Source organism: Triturus cristatus, chromosome 4_2, assembly GCF_964204655.1.
Source record: "Triturus cristatus chromosome 4_2, aTriCri1.1, whole genome shotgun sequence".
In the NCBI taxonomy this organism is placed as follows: Eukaryota; Metazoa; Chordata; class Amphibia; order Caudata; family Salamandridae; genus Triturus; species Triturus cristatus.
In genome coordinates this window covers 87,502,391-87,519,446 of record NC_140586.1, presented here as the reverse complement: position 1 = coordinate 87,519,446, position 17,056 = coordinate 87,502,391, and the positions used below count along the sequence as shown (strand labels likewise).

General features: G+C 43.5%; 1 protein-coding gene across 1 annotated transcript in view; it reads left to right on the top strand.

Annotated features, from left to right (window-relative positions):
- The window catches only part of LOC146833056 (potassium channel subfamily T member 2-like), a 783,113-nt gene that overhangs the window by 375,374 nt on the left and 390,683 nt on the right, over positions 1–17,056 (top strand). Inside the window, exon 19 of the mRNA XM_085599884.1 lies at positions 6,712–6,931. Within this exon, the coding sequence (XP_085456010.1) occupies positions 6,712–6,931 (220 nt within the window). The remainder of the gene's footprint in view (positions 1–6,711; positions 6,932–17,056) is intronic.

Sequence of the window (17,056 nt, the reverse complement as noted above, 5' to 3'; positions counted from 1 at the left end):
ATGCGCGCTAGGTACGCGCATATGACGTATGCACCTGCGCGCTTACGCGTTCGTGCATACGTCTTCACGGGGTGCGCGCTCGGAGCTTGCGCAGTGCGCGCACCTCGGGTTTATACATAATAAAACAACACTTCTTATTGGTTATCATTACTTTCAGTTTCTAATTGTTTCAATACCACACCCAATCCCCTCATGGCAAGTCATGTGATCAAGAATCATCACTTTTGATTGGTTTGAAGTACTTTCAGTTCTAGATTCTTCCCAAACCACACCTACTCCCCTCATTATTAGTTCTGATTCCTTTGGAGAAGGAGCTATTCTGTTGTTGAGAGACAATGGCTGAACAGCAACCATCTTCAGACAGTGACCAGGACACTCTTGAGAGGCAGAGGAACAGGAAGCAAAAAGACAGCTTTATATGGCAGTTTTTCACTTTTCCAGAAGGTCAGAAAAAGGTAAATGCACCGAAAGTTACTTGTGTACTTTGTCAAAAAGTCTTGTCACGTGGGAATCCTAACAAGAAATATTCTTTTAGCATTCACACTATGTTGAGGCATGTTGACAAAATGCATCCAGTGACTTTTCGTCGAGCTTCTGGAGAAAACCCTCCACCTGCTCAGCCGACGACATCAGCAGCAGCTCAGCCGAGCACATCTTCGGCAGCTCAGGGGAGCACTTCAGCTGCGATGGTGCCTTCACCTGTTTCTACACCTCTTGTTGGTCCACCTTGTTTGGCGAGGTTGTCTACACGGTGCACTGATTGCGGTTCTCTTATTTCTGTGGGGGAGACCAGTCTTGATCTCCTTCAGAGAAAATTTGATGCGCATCCGTGCACTAGGCCATAGATGTTTTTTCTTTTTTTGCGTTTTTCTCTTCCTGTTTCCCTCCATTAACTCAAGGGCTCTTTTAAGAGTCACTTATAAACTAAACCCCCCAATTTTTTTTTTGAGATATTTTTTTTGAAATTTTTTTGAGGTGCGCGCAACCTGCGCGCACCCAAGGTTTTTTTAATTTTTTTTTTGTAATTTTTTTTTAAAAAAAAATTAATATACAAAAAGAGGTGAAGAAATGGAAGCACACAGAGTCATGCCATCATTTTAAGCACATAACACAGGCTGCCCCTTTCATGGGCTGCATTTCTTTCAGAACAACAACTTCACAAATTAAATCTCTACTAATGCAACTGTGAAATCACCAGAGCAAAACGCAATAAATCTCTGCCTGTAATTCCTATTTGCACACAGTCATGTTTTCACATTAGTCACAAAACGAAATTTCTTTGCCAATTTGAAAGCACACTTACTGCTCTTTTTTTTTGACAAGTAATAATCACTTTTACAGACTGACACATTATGAATCCACTTTTCAGATTTTTTAAAAAGCCCATGTCCAGACTGCTTTTTCAGACCACCACCATGTGTATCCTGGGTGACTGCCTACACTCCAGCAAGGGCAACCAGCCTTAGTGATGCTGAATGTATTTGCATTACAGACTGAAACCTCAAACCCCACTCGCTTGTAAATACTGTGCATGATTATACATGGAAAGGAGCTGGGTGTGTGCTAAGAGTCTGCTTCTGCACCAAAAAATCGCTCCCCCTTTTTCCTACTAATGCAAATATAAAATTACCAGAGTTGTACACAATAAATCTCTGCCTATATTTCCCAACATGTGTAACCTGGGTGACTGCCTACATTCCACCAAGGGCAACCAGCCTTAGTGATGCTGAATGTATTTGCATTACTGAGTCCAACCTCAAACCCTTAAACTATTCTTTTTTTATACCAATACACCTTAATTTATCGTGAAAACATAGTCCATATTATTTTACATGTTCCTCACATTTAAATTTCTCCCAAAACAGAAAATAATAAACACAACTTCAACAAAAAGAATTACATTTCTATTATTCATTTCTTAATTTACCATATACATCTCCTCTCAAACTCTAACCTCACCTTTAAAATTAGTTAGTTGTGAAAGAAATGTGGCACTCAAACAGCAGATTATCAGAGCCAGGATCTCTGTTCTCTACACCTCTCTCCTCTCAGCAGAACCAGATAATGGCAAAGTTTCCCTCTATTTTTCCACACATATACATGTAAGTTTCAAATCTCAGTGCTTCCCCCTTTTTTTCAAATGTAATCACACATTTCTATTGGTTGAAAACCAACCCTTTTCCAAAAGTACCCTTCCCCCAACTTGACTTCTGCCTAGTACCCTTCCCCCAACTTGACTTTTGCCTGCTACCATAGCAACAGCTCATGGAACACTGCTGTGTGGAGTTAGGTCAGAAGTTCGCCAAACAATGTTTCAATTCCACAGAGCAAGAGTGCTTGACTTTTCAAACCTTACAGCAAATCCATAGTACTGTTCTTTGGTAACACATTTTTCTGTACCAATACAAAACATGCTTCTATAAATTTACACATACAGCCTAGTTTTTAGTGTAGAATGGTATGAAACAGCCAATCAGTTCTTTTTTTTTTATAAAAAAATATGTATGCCTCCATTTCCAAACTGTCTTTCATTTCTTTTTCCCATTCTACTGAATTACACCTCTGAGTGCATCCAGATCTCCTTTGAAGATGTTCACAGTGTGGATTGTAGGACACAGCTATGTCTTCTGGAGTGAAAAATTTGCAGTAAAAAGAGGTATGGTGAGAGACCTTGCTTTGCCAAATGTAGACATCAAATGGATTGGTCAGAGAGGGTTAAAGTGGCACCAATTAATGCCTTTGGTGAAAACCTTTCTACATCTCCCACAGCCTAACCTTATTATTGTGCACTGTGGTGGTAATGATCTAGGCACTTTAACTGGGGTAGGTCTGGAAATGCTTATTAAGGACACCTTTGTGCAATTGATGTCGCTTTTTCCACAAACTGCCTTTGTATATTCTAATATATGCCAAAGGCAAAAGTGGAACTGGTCCAACCAATTTTGTCCGCAGATTGACAAAGCAAGGAAGCACGTCAACAAATCTATTTCTGCTTTCCTCCGTGACTATGGTATGGGTTCTATATACCACAACAACTTGCGTTACAACATGCAAGACATTTATAGAGGAGATGGTGTACACTTCACTGATGAAGGCAACAGAGTCTTCCTCTTGAACCTTAGACTCTGCATCGGTACTTACTTGTAGGTACCAAAAAACAAACAATAAACACAAGGGCTCTTTTTAGAGCCACCTTATATCTAAACACTTAAATGCGATTTTTTTTAAATTTGTTTAATAAAGTTTTTTTCCGGGTGCGCGCTGGGTGCGCGCACTCGGCGATATTTTTTAACAAAATATAAATCTTTTTTTTTGCCCTACAAGGTCCTACTGTGACCCCCTTACAATGCCTACTGGGTCAATTTCTCCCCACTCTGCCCCCTTTTCAAGTTCTCCCCCTTTGTTTATCACCCCCTCTTTATGCGATAGACAAAATGGCGGCCGCCGCTTCCTGATTTCCACCGATTCGAATGTTTACTAAGATCTAACAACCAATCAGAATTGCGCTCGCGCACGGCAAGGTGCGCGCACCCAGCGCGCACGCTGCGCGCTTACAGATATATATATTGATTTAAAGGCTATTTTCTCATAATCTACTGAACAGATTTACACCAAACCTACAAAAGGCACTTCCTTGACCTGAGGACTACCTCTCTGCCAAATTTCTAGTAATTCTGTTCAGCCGTTCGGGCTGTAGCCCTGTCTAAAGGTCCTATGGAAAAATGCATGGGAAAAACGCGTTTTGGGACCCCCCTTTTATCTCAGCCCCCGCTTGATGAATCCCCCCGAGACTTTCAGGGAAGGAGCGGAGCGTAGCGCCCCACCTATTTTGAGAAATTCGCGAGGATTCGTCGACCGGCGCCAAAGTTATTCAAAATAGAATGTTGCGGATTTCCTATGGAAACAGGGTCCTAACTATAACTACCTACTGGCGACCGCCAGTAGGTAATATATATATATATATATATATATATATATATATATAATATGTAAAGAAAGTATGGATAAAGTAACATATAATATCAATTCCTCTAACTACCCAAAAAATGCAATTAAGCAATCATTATTAATTTATTTCATTTCAATTAATACAAATACAATTTAAGTAAAAAATATAATTGCAAAAAGTTTCACAACCGCTTACCGTTTAATAAATGAGTTATTTTTTAACAAAATAATAAATATAAAAACATTATTCATAATTCATTACCTCTGAATAAATTACATAGAAATATCAATTATAATAAATTATATATGTATATTCTTATTAAACGAATTGCCTAAATTAAATAACACTGCAACATGTGTAAAAGAAACATTAAAAGAAGCAAAACAGTACAGCAGTATAACAATATGTAATAAATTGGGTAATTTACACAATCAATAATCAAATATTACATTTAAAAATTAGCATTAAATTTAAATACATGTCATTTTAAATTCCCAGCCTATTTCTGAACAAACCCAGCACCCGGCAACTAAAATAGAACTTAAATAAATCAGTATTAAACAATTTACATAATTAGCAATTAATAAATAATTAGTTAATAAATAAAAACTAGCAATCATTTTAGTTATGTTTTCAATTATTTAGAACTTAATTAACTTCCCAGCCTAAAGCCCTACACACCCAGCAACCTGCTACAACAACATAACCTACTATTACTAATAATAAAACTGAAAACAAATCAACTTGACATCCAAACTACAATAAAGCATGTAAATATACATATTTAATAATCATTTAAAGAATAAACAATAACAAATTCCCTTTAAATTAAAAAGATTTCCTATTTAATCATATCCCACCCTATCCCCTACAAACCCAACAATCTGCTGCAACAACATTTAAAATATACTAAATCACTTAAAATTACAAACTATATTTTATACAATTAATAGCAATTATAGCAACAATACGAACACCTAAAAGTAATATATTAACTAAAATGCATTCAAATAATTGAAAACATTAGTTATTTACAACTGTGGCCCTCATTAGAAGGTGGTCGGATGTTCGGTTCGAGCTCGAGACCGTCCGACAAGAAGTCGGCTGACCCGACAGTCCAAGTCGTAAACATCGTATTTTCCATTGCAGCTTGTGCTGAGGCCCAGAAAAGGGCCGCGGCACAAGCCGCAATGGAAAAATTGATGTTTTTCAACATCCATGCACTGTGTGCCAGGCACCACATGGTGCCCGGATGGTTTGGGGGGGTACCACATGTGCCCCACAGGCCAAATTGCAGAGGTCTACGAGGGACGGGGGCCTACTAGGGGTCCCCAAAGCCCCTTTCTAACAGCCTTTCCATGGCAGTGGGACCCCCATGAAAAGGCTGTTGGAAAGAGACATCGTAATCCATACGGTGGTGCCTGCGTAAGCACCGCCCTCATTGTAGGGATTACGTTCCGACCAACGCCCCGACTAGCTCCTTGAGCCTACCGGAGGCGTCAGTCTGTCCCTCCGACCGCTGTCGCTGTCGACCACAATATTCCTGAATCACAATATTTTTTTCCCGATATTTATGTTTTCCAATATTTTAAACCTGATAGTTGTCTCAAAAAGATGTAAGTATGGGATTTAGTTATGAGATAAAATCCTAAACTTACTACTTTTGGTATTAACAGAAGGCATTTAATAGTAGTTAAGTTAGGATTCCTAACTTTACTACTACTAAACGGAGACAAAATCCTAACTTTACGACTTTCGGTATTCACAAAAGGCATTTAGTAGTAGTAAAGTAGGGGACAGCTTTTCCCCAGTGTCAGAGATCTCCATAAACAGGAGTAACTTTACACCTCTAAATTCAGTTACAGGAGACTTCACCCCCTTTATTGAGAGGGAGAAGACTCCTATGTTTACACCTAGATGTAAATCTTCACTTGGTCCTTCTGAATAACAAATAATCGGAGAGTCACACCTAGGTGTAGGAACAGATCTATATGTTTGCAGATCTACGCATGTAATATTGCCTTTGTGAATCGCGCCCATAGGGTTGCAATATAAACAGAGTGCTAAGTTGGTCCGGTGCCCCAATGCATTTCGGCATGTGCCCTTCATCGGGGGCAGGAAGAAGATGAATAGTCATGGCCTTTCTGTACCAGCTCACTTCTGCCACAAGGCATAGACTGCTGCCGAAGCCCAGAGGATGCCTACAAATCTGCACAAGCCACCTCATAAAGATGCCATCTAGTAAATCAGAAGGATTTGGTTTATGGAGTCTGGGTGCAATCCTCCTTCCATTAACTAATTACTACCATGCAACACTTTGGCTTCAAGATTTTGTACTACTTTTAATGAAGAGCACACCTCATGCTTTGGTGTACCAGGGTAACGTAACACACTGTATATCGTGCAATGATGTCATTTTTTTGGATACACAAAATGGACAGATTGAACCATAAACGTATGAAACCGATTAGTTCTGTAATAAAAAGTAATTAATCATCTGAAAACACAGAAGTGTGTATGGTCTACAGTGCACCAGAACACATATCCTTTCTTGATTTGTGAGCCAAGCCGGTCTTTGCCAAGAAGGTTATAACATAAAGCTTGATTCTGATTTCTCCCTTGTGCTAATTCAACCTCGGTGGTGCCAAGGCACACTGAGCTATTCATTAAGGGGTTATTCTCTGTGTGTCCCTTCAAATGTATTGACTTTTGCAGTAGCACAATTTTATAACTAGCGCCTTTTCAAACTCCCTACACTGCAGGCACAGTGGCCATGGACCTGCATGACTCTGGAAGCAGCCCAGACAGCGTGGAAGGCAGCACGTTGAGCCCCCCCATGGAGTCTGGAAGGGAGCGGCGGCACAGCATCGCCCCAGTCCTGGAAGTAGTGGACGCTCTGCCTAACTCTACCTTCGACCTCCTCAGCGACCAGTCGGAGGACGAGGCTAACCAGTCAGATGAGGAGATAACTGCATCCTTTGAGTAAGGGAAATTTGGGATACTGTGGGAGAGTGGGACACAGAATAATCCACACATCTCTCCTGCTCAGCTTGAAGAGAGCATCACTTGTTAGTTGCAAAAGAATGTAATTGTGGGCAATCAGTGATATCACCTTGCCTAGCATGTTGTGACCTGTGGGACTTTCTGCCCGGAATTGCCTATAGATAGGAAGACTTCCATTCAGGTGCCAACCAGCAGTTTTCTCAGGGAACAATGCCTCAAGACCCCAGGTTTTTGGCCACTGTGACATTGTGGTCTCAATTGCCCCCAAAGCACCAGAGTACTCTTCAAGATGATGGAGCACAGAGGTTGAGAGTTTGTCCTATTTTGGAGAATTTCAAAGATTTAAAAAATATAACCTCATTTTCTAAAACTTTTCTGTGACTTAAGACAGTATTAGAAGTGCCCTAAGCCACAAAAGGAGGCAAATCAGAACCCTTATTCCTGGCTTAAGATAGTTGTTAATATTGGCTTATAGACCAGGGAACAAGTGTATATATATATATATATATATATATATCTCATCAAGCTCCCGGTTGACACACGCAGTTTGGAAAGCACTCGAGCAGCTGCGCAAGGATCAACCTGTTCCTTAAATCAGTGGTACGGGCAGCATCCGCCTGCAAGCAGAAATAAATGCAAATCACTTTTTTGCCGGACGCGTTTCGTTTATTCACTTCTTCAAAGGCAATACCATGATGAACACTCCCCCATCACTTTTAACGTCTATTAAACATCTGCCACGCCCAGATGGGCTGTCCAAATGGAACTGTGGTGATTACTGGGAAATGGAATGTCCGAAATTAATCCTCAGATGGAAGCACATTTCTTGTAAGCTCTGGATGAGCCCCCACAAGCGTCACTGTCCTCAATCCAGCGCAGTTGCCCCATGATCAGGTAGGTAAATACCAATCCTCATGGCCCCCAATGTTCACGGGGTGGTGCCCTTCCGACGGCCGTGTAGCCGCCAAAACATCAAGCTCCTGGTTGACACACGCAGTTTGGAAAGCACTCGAGCAGCTGCGTAAGGATCAACCTGTTCCTTAAATCACTGGTACGGACAGTGATGCTTGTGGGGGCTCATCCAGAGCTTACAAGAAATGTGCTTCCATCCGAGGATTAATTTCGGACACTCCATTTCCCAGAAATCACCACAGTTCCATTTGGACAGCCCATCTGGGCGTGGCAGATGTTTAATAGACGTTAAAAGCGATGGGGGAGTGTTCATCATGGTATTGCCTTTGAAGAAGTGAATAAACGAAACGCGTCAGGCAAAAAAGTGATTTGCATTTATTTCTGCTTGCAGGTGGATGCTGCCCGTACCAGTGATTTAAGGAACAGGTTGATCCTTACGCAGCTGCTCGACTGCTTTCCAAACTGCGTGTGTCAACCAGGAGCTTGATATATATATATATATATATATATATATATATATATATCATATATAATAAAAAATACAATGGTTAAAGGGAGATTATAGTTAGTCTCACATTTCACTCGTACAAATGACCTCACATATTACATCACTCCTGACATGATAACATCACTGAGAGCATCTCAAATTAGATCATTGATGACATCATCCAGTGTATGTGAGCGTTTTTTAAACATTTGAATGTTAAACATATATACCAAGGTACTATAAAAGTAAGGATAGTATACTTTATTTACTACTGAGTGATAGTATTTCTGACATATTCTATGTGAGTGGCTATGTGACTGTGTGTATCCGTGTGTGAGTGGGTGTCTGGGTGCCTGTATGGGTGTGTGTCGGTGTGTGTGTATAAGTAAGTGTGTGAGTAGTTGTGTGGGTGAGTGAGTGGCTGTGTGAGGGAGTGTATTGGTGAGTGAGTGGGTGTCAGTATAGGTGAGTAAGTGGCTGTGTGAGTGGCTGAATGGGTGGGTGAGTGGGTGTGTAAGTGACTGTATGGATGAGTTAGGTGTCTGAATGGCTGTATGAGTGGGTGACTGGCTGTGTAAGTGGCTGTATCGGTGAGTGAGTGGGTGTTTGGTTAAGTGAATTGGTGTGTGAGCAGCTGCATTGTAGAGTAAGTGTCTGTATGAATGGATGTATGGGTGAGTGAGCGGATGTGAGTGCTTGTATCGATGTGTGAATGGGTATGTAAGTGGGTGTGTGAGTGCTTGTATGCATGAGTGAGGGGTTGTGTTTAGAGGCTGTATGGGTGATTGAGTGGTTGTGTGATTGGCTATATGAGTGAGTGGGCGTGTGAGTGGCTCTATGGATATATGAGCGTTTGTGTGAGTACTTGTATGGGTTCTGTTAATGGGTTTGTGAGTGGTTGTGTGGGTATATGAGAGGTTGTATAGGGTTGTGAGTGGGTGTGTAAGTGCTTCTGTGGATGTCATCAGTGATGTCATTTGAGATGTCATCAGTGATGTCTCCAGTGATGTCACTGACCATGTCATGAGTTATGTTATATGTGAGGTTAAGCAGTGCATTGCAGGGGCGTAAGTTATAGTTAGCTCAGCCAACTATAACTGCTGAATTTCACTGGTTTTGTACGAGTAAAATGTGAGCCTATCTATAACGTCCCTGTAACCTTTAATTCTTTCAGTTAATTTTTATGTTTTTTAAAATTTTATTTTCTAACTTCAACGCCCCTGTAACCTGTTTTTTTTCAGTGAATTTCTAAGGATTCTTTTTAATGTTATTTTCTAACTATAATGTTTTAGGATTGTATTTCCTAACTGTAACCACTAACCTTCGACAGTGTGTGTGTGAATGAGTAAAGGAGTGTCTCAGTAGGTCAGTGAGTGGGTGTGCGAGTCTGAGTGGGCCTGTGAGTGAGTGTGAGAGTCTGAGTGGGTGCATGAGTCTGTGAGTGGGTGCATGAGTATCTGAGTGGGTCTGTGAGTGGATTGTGAGTCTCTGAGTGGGTCTGTGAGTGAGTGTATGAGTTTATGAGTGGGCCTGATGAGTGAGTGCATGAGTCACTTAGTGGGTTGGGATTGGATGTGTGAAACTGAGTGGGTCTGTGAGTGTGTACATGAGTCTCTGAGTGGATTTGTAAGTGGGTGTATGATTGTCTCATTGGGTCAGTGAGTGGGTGTGTGATTCTCTGAGTGGGTCTGAGAGTGGGTGTGTTTCTCAGTGCTCTCTGTTTTACCCTCTTATGCTCTGTTTTGCCTTTTCTGCTTGTTTTCCTACTCTGTTTTGCCTTTGTTTCTTGCTTATCTGCCCTCTGTTTTGCCTTTCCTGATCATTACTCTGCCCCCTGTTTTGCCCTTTCTGTTCATTTCTTTCCTTTTTCCCCCCTTGTTTTTTGGTTTATTTTCTTGCTCTATAATGGGGGAGAGGGGCAGCTGTAATTTCATGCGGCCCCCTCTCCCTGTGCCAACTTTGGCAGGGGACCCCCATGGTCCAGCTGCATTTGAATGGGGAAGGGGCGCAGTGCAGCTAACCTCCCCGGGCCGATGTCAGCCCCGGGGACCCCATCCCTGGGGCCCGGCCTTAACTCAATGGGGGAGGGGGCCATGTGTCCCCACTCCCAGACTGTTTTCCACCTCGGGGACCCAATGCCCCTGGCCTGGCCTTCAAATGCTGGGTGCCCTGGAGCCCATCCAGGGAACCCAGTCACAACCGTTGGGGATCGGGGAGCCTTAATGTTTCCATGGTCCCTGCCAGCTCCCAGCCTCCTGCAGGAGCTGACATCGCTCTTACACACAGGGAGCTGCTAAACATGCAGCTCCCTCAGTGTGAGAACAATCCTTTTTCTTCTGTTTGCCTGCCTCCTGGACAGTGGGCAGGGAAACAGATAAAAACTCCACTCTCAGCATGCAGGAACAGAGTTTGTGTTTGCTCTAACTTGACAGGAGTTGTCAAAGCTCCTGCCAAGTCAGAGCAACCAGGTATGTCCTGAGGATGGGCACTCTGGAACATAGTATGAGCCAGTCCTGGGGGGTGGTGGTCCCCAGGCCATATATTGCTTCAGGAGGGTGGTCACGCTGCCCTCCCTCCTTTGTTGTTCACAGGTAAGCCCTGGGAAGGTGGTGGTTCCTGGGGTCGTATATGGCCAAGGAGGGGTCTGGGTAGCCCCCCTCCCACTTTGAATTGGTATTTTGGCCCCAGGGAGGTGGTGGTCCCCGGGGCCCGGAGGAGGTCTGCAAAGCCCCCCATTACATTCAATTTAGCCCAGGGGAGGTGGTGGTCCCTGGAGCACCGCTGGGTCCGCGAGGCCCCCCATTTCTTTCTATATAACCCTGGGGAGGCGGTTGTCCCAGGGGCTCGGGGGGGGGGGGTCTGCACAGCCCCCCACACATTTTTTCATTTTAAAGCCCATGGGAGGTGGTGGTCCGTGCCCCGGGGGTCCGTCTGGTCCCTTGTACAATTGTTAAATTTAAAGCCCGGGAGGGTTGTGGTCCCTGAGGCACAGGGGTCTTCACGTGCCCACCCCGTGATAGAAACTTAGGCTCTGGGGAGTTAGTGGTCCCCCTGCCATAAAATGCCGTAGGAGCGGGGTCCTGTGCACGCCCTCCTTCAATTTTAAATTATGTGCACATAGGCCATAGACCAAGGCTTCAATTAATCAATCATAGCATTTGTAAAGCGCACTACATACCCGTGAGGGTCTAAAGGCGCTGGGGGGGGGGGGGGGGGGAATGCTGCTACTGTTTGAAGAGCCAGGTCTTGAGGAGTCTCCTGAAGGTTAGAAGGTCTTCGGTCTGCCGTAGGCGGATGGGGAGGGTGTTCCACGTCTTGGCGGCGAGGTGGGAGAATGATCTGCAGCCGGCGGTCACTCTTCGGATGCGGGGGACTGTGGCGAGGGCATGATCTGCGGAGCGGAGTTGGCGGGCGGGGTTGTAGAGGCCGAGTCGTCTGTTGAGGTACGCTTGTCCGGTGTCATGGAGTATTCCACCCTGCCCCCTTTTCTTTTTTTCTCATTTTTTGTGGGACTCAGCTAAAGCGGAGTCCCAACATGGCTGCCAAAACTTCCTGGTTGAAATGTTGGAAGCCAATCAGAGTTCTGCAGATCTCTGCGCAAGCTTATCATTATTCGTGAAGACTTTTGGATTGTAGATAGACAAATTTGAATTTCCTTTAATATCTCACAAACTACTGAATGGATTTACAGTAAATAAAAACAAAGCACAATCTGCAGACCAACAGCTAGCTTTTTGCTAAATTCGTTGTAATTCCGGCCAGAGGTTCGGGCTGCAGCCGGGTCTAAAGAGTCGATGGAAATTAACATGGGAAACACACTTTTTTTACCCCCCTTTTTCTCGACCCCCACTTGACAGATCACCCCGAAACTTTCTATGCACAACAAGACTCACTATGATACTTTTTTTGGAAAGTTGTGTGAAGATTCGTCAAACGACGCCCAAAGAAACCAGTCAAAAAACGCTTTTTCTACAGAAACATGGTCCCAACTAAATTATACCTACTGGCAACCACCAGTGGGATATGGAGATATATATATATATATATATATATATATATATATATATAATTGTTTTTGTAAAAGCAGCCACTCCAGATTTGATATGATGATAGCAATCCTTTATTGTCGGTAGACAGAAGATAACCCCTTTCTACTCACCAGTGTCTTGGTCATATATAGATGGGTGCTCCCTTGTGTCTAGACAAAGCTACACCTCTCTGAAGAGCTCTAATGAGAGCGAAACACGTGTCAGGGGTTGCTTTTAGTCATTTCAGGTTTGCTCGGATGGTATTTTACCAATCCAAAGCTGTAATGCTGTGCCTGGAGTGGTAAAAGGCTTTGGCCATTTTACAGCTCAGCATGAATAACACTGTATTAATCCTATGCTTAAAGACTTTGCTGTAGGAATGGCAAAAGACTTTGTCCCTTTCTATCTTGGTGTGGATGACATGTTGCTCATCCTATGCTTAATGACTTTGAAAGAAAAACAGATATTTGAGGTGAGCAAATTTAGTGTCTCTCTGGTGTAGAGTGTGTTCTATACAGAAGCTGCTTTCCACCAAAACTTGAAAACTACCCAGAGTTCTCTGCTTCTTCTTTGTGTGTGTGTATATATATATATATATATATATATATCTCAAAGCAATACCCTTTCAGACTTAGATGTCTAAATATTTAATGAGCTGTTTGCATTGCTACATCACTTTCATCTTGTTTATCTACTTTCATCTTTTAAACTATTAGATTACATGTAGCAAAGGTTTATCTATGAAGTTTACTTTCCCGATTTCTGTAGGATTTAATAAGGTTTCTAGAAGCATTGTCAATATTACGTCCTGATACGTAATCAGACACTGATTTAAGATTATTTTTTCAACTCCATGTGCATAGTTTTCACACGTAAACACAGTTGAGTGCGCATGACCAAAAATCCTGGGAGCTCACAAACATCAAAGGTGGATAAATGACTGGTTTGCTAGATGCACCGTTGACTTCGCTTCCAGGCAGCACAGCTAAGGAACTGTTCGGAAGAATGCAAACTGCAATTCGGGCGGTAATAGATGGTGGCAGAAAATGCATCAACACGAGTGTGCTGGAGATGTAAATGCCAAATTTTGAATATAGCACTTGATTCTGGTGTTCAGCTGGTTTCCAAGTGCTTTGGACTTAAGTTGGTGTTGCAACTGAGGCTCAGAGATATGACTTGGTTTGTCCTAGTGTCACACCATATGGTCAAGCTTCATCCTCGGGACTAGAACTCATAGCTCCGAGCACCACTGCCAAAGTCGTTATTAGAGCTGATTTCCGCTTCCTTGAATAATCACCAGAGTTCTCTCTCCAGATGGACAAGGAGGAATCATCTACTTCAGGCCCGACCTAAAACCCCTTAACCCAACCCTTTTGCATCAGCTTACCCCATGCCTAAATCTGACTCGCTTCACACTGAAAAACTGTGCCTTTCCACTCATCCTTCAGGAATAGTATCAGAAAAATAAATATTATTACATTTAAATCAGCTGGATGTGTATTGCTGTATAGTCCTTTTTGCAGCAGTTTGCTGCAAATTTCACTCTGAACGGAGAAAACTCTGCTAGCCACTAAAGAGTAGGGGTGGGCGGAATTTGCGGAATTAACCTTCGCAAATTATCGCGAGAATGTTTAAAATTATCGCAAACAAGCAGAAATATCGCGAAGATGCGGAAGTTTTTTTCCGGCATGTTCGCGAGATTTTCTGCATGGTTGCGGGTCGCCAACTTACCCATGTGGTTGCTTGCGGGCGCGGCCATCTTGTTTTGAGTTGTTCTCGCGGTGCATGATCGCGAGAAGAAAGACGTGATCGCGCGACGCATGACGTCACTGCGGGCGCGAACTGTCGCGAGACAGCGCAAATGGCTAAAAACAATACAACATCTCATGGAGAACGCGACCGGATCAAGAAAACTTGTCGGCGAACGCAGGGATTCAGGTAAGGCGATCGCGCGCGCGCGAGAATGTATCATTTTACAGCGCGAGCAAGAAACAAATTATCGCCAAGCTGCGGAAACCGGAATTTTTGACATTTTCGCGCTCTCCGCGGAACGCAAAAATGTCAAATTATCGCAATTTCCGCGAACGGAACGAAATTTTTGCCCAGGCCTACTAAAGAGACAATATTTTGATTTCTCTGGAAGTTAATAGGGTTGCAGAGCTTTCAATTTCAGAGAAATGGAATAGAAAGTTTGAACATCTACAAACTGCATGAAAAATGTATTAAATGTTTAGTAGGCCTCAGGGAGGGCTAGTGACTCGACAGGCTGGCTGTAGTGCCTCCTGTCTATGTAGTAAGCCACAATCCTTCCAGACGTTTGTGAACATGCGATGAGCATTACTTGCCATCTCTCTTCATGCTGGGGATGGAAAGCCGGAATGTGGTAACAATGATTTATTTATGCACCTATGCTTCACTTTGTTCGCTAATGGCAATATGTCTGTCCGTCCACGAAACTTATGACTGTGGAAAATCTCCAAGTATGTTTGCGACCTTTTCGGAAGGTTTATTTTTAGGGCTAGTTGTGGAACTATAGGCGATCCCATAGAAGCAGCTAGGGGCAGGCGGTTTCAGAGCGAAACTGGTAAACATAAACAAAGTGCTAACTTTGTAGGTGATCGCAAAGCTTTCCTATTGATCAATTGTCACACTTAGCTTTAATGTAAAAAAACCTGAAATAAATGAGGAAACCGAGTGTGAAAACACCAGAAAATCCCCAGTATTGTGTAGGAAAAGCGATGTTTCCACCTGAAAAAAATATTAGAGAGCACTAGCAGCTTAACACTAAACCTGAAGAATTTGCAACTGGCTGTTAAAATTCGCCAGAGCGGGGCTATGCAAAGGGACAGAATTCTGCGATTTCATAGATCCAGGTGCACCCCTTAAAAATAAAAACCAGTAGCTAAGAAAATTGTCAGCTTGTAACAAGTTAAGTTACTACTTTTTTATGAATCAACCCCATGGATTTGCGCTCTATGACTCGTCTATCTTGTGTATTCCTTAACTGGTGGTTCAGACAAGGAGACGCTGTCGTGTTATGCACGGGCATGTGCACAGTTGCAAAATCTTGCGAATTGCAACTTTGTGAATGTTTTTAACTTTGTGAGCTTCACAAATTCTCAGGCTTGTGAAGTTTCAGCGGCCTCTGCTTCAGCAGGACACCATTCCCTCACAGAGCAGCATCCAGCAGGTGGACTTAACACCACGTAGGACACTTCTCCATCTTCTGCTTTGTCCACCCTCACCGACTGGCAGGATCGGACTGGGACACCTTTTAGTGAATTAGAGAGCTAAAAAAAGTGGCCTCAATTTGCATATTGGGGCAGTTTTGAACTTATAAAGACATGTAGTATGTGTTTTGCAAAGTATGGAATACTCCATTGATTTAGGCTTGCTGCAGGCATTGTTTGTTTAAACTTCAGGGACATTAACAGTGAAAATTAGCCCAGCAAACTATAAAACAGGCCAGCATACAGCCAAATAACTGGCCCAATCACTGGCCTGTCTGGCTTGCCCTTCAGGCACTGCCTGATTGTTGTATATGTCAGTCCGACCCTGCCAGCAGGCAAAGTTGACTCCCTATCCCCTAACCATGGAGCTGTCAGTGTGTGCCGGTTGTCTTTCTCTGCTTCCTGCCACAATCGCGCCTACTTCCCACACTATCCAAGAGCGTAACCTAGGACCCTGCAGCCCCAGCATCACAAGGGGGCTCCAAACCCATCAGGGGGGGGCCATTCCGCCCAAGGTCAAATACCTGTGAGATTTGGGAGACTCTGGCCCATTATTACATTTTGCAGGGAAGCATCAACATTTTGTGTCACTACACTGACACGATCTACTTCACCTACCGACAGGGCCTACCTGTGCTGGGCAAGGTTCCAGCAGCTACATTCAAATCCCTTCTACATTTCCTGGCACAGCATGCGCCACCTAGAGGCCATCCTGCACCAGGACATCAGTTTCCTCTTTGCACAGAACGTTTATGATTAAGGTCCTGATAATGGGCCTCATTTATGAGTTCTTGACGTAGGGCAGCACTGCAGGCCTTCCTGCTGTGCTGCCCTATGGCAAAGGAAAGGGCAGGAATGTACCGTATCTATGAGATACGGCACATTCCTGTTCTTTTCCCCTGAGCTGGCGCACAATGGGCTGCTGTGCGCCAATGCAGGCAACTTTGCCGCATGGTGCAAGGGTGCCTGCCCTACAGGGATGATTATTTTTGTGCGGGAAGGGACACATTCCTGTACAAAAACAATCACAAGAGGCTTTTTCTATGTGAACTGCAGAATGCAGCTGACAGAAAAAGGAAAAAACGAGGAGAAATAAATACATTTCTCATTGTGCCTCCCTTACACCTCCCCTGGGGAGGCGTACGTTTTTTCGCACTGCCTCAGAGTTACGATTCTTCGCAAATCTGGGGCAGTGTCAAAAAGCCATGGATGTTGCTGGAAAACCCTTTAACGCAGAAAACTGCAGAGCATCACAAAAAGTGACGCACCGGCGTCATGAGGGGCTTTATTAATAAGCCCCTTAGAGTTTGGCAGACAGGTTCTCGTCACAAGTCCACTATATCCTGTATTACTTGTAGTAGGACTGATGGGATACCTGTTGCGTTGTGACAGAGTAAGCCATCAGCCAAACTCTAGATCAGGCCCCCACACCTTGAGTGAAGTTTGG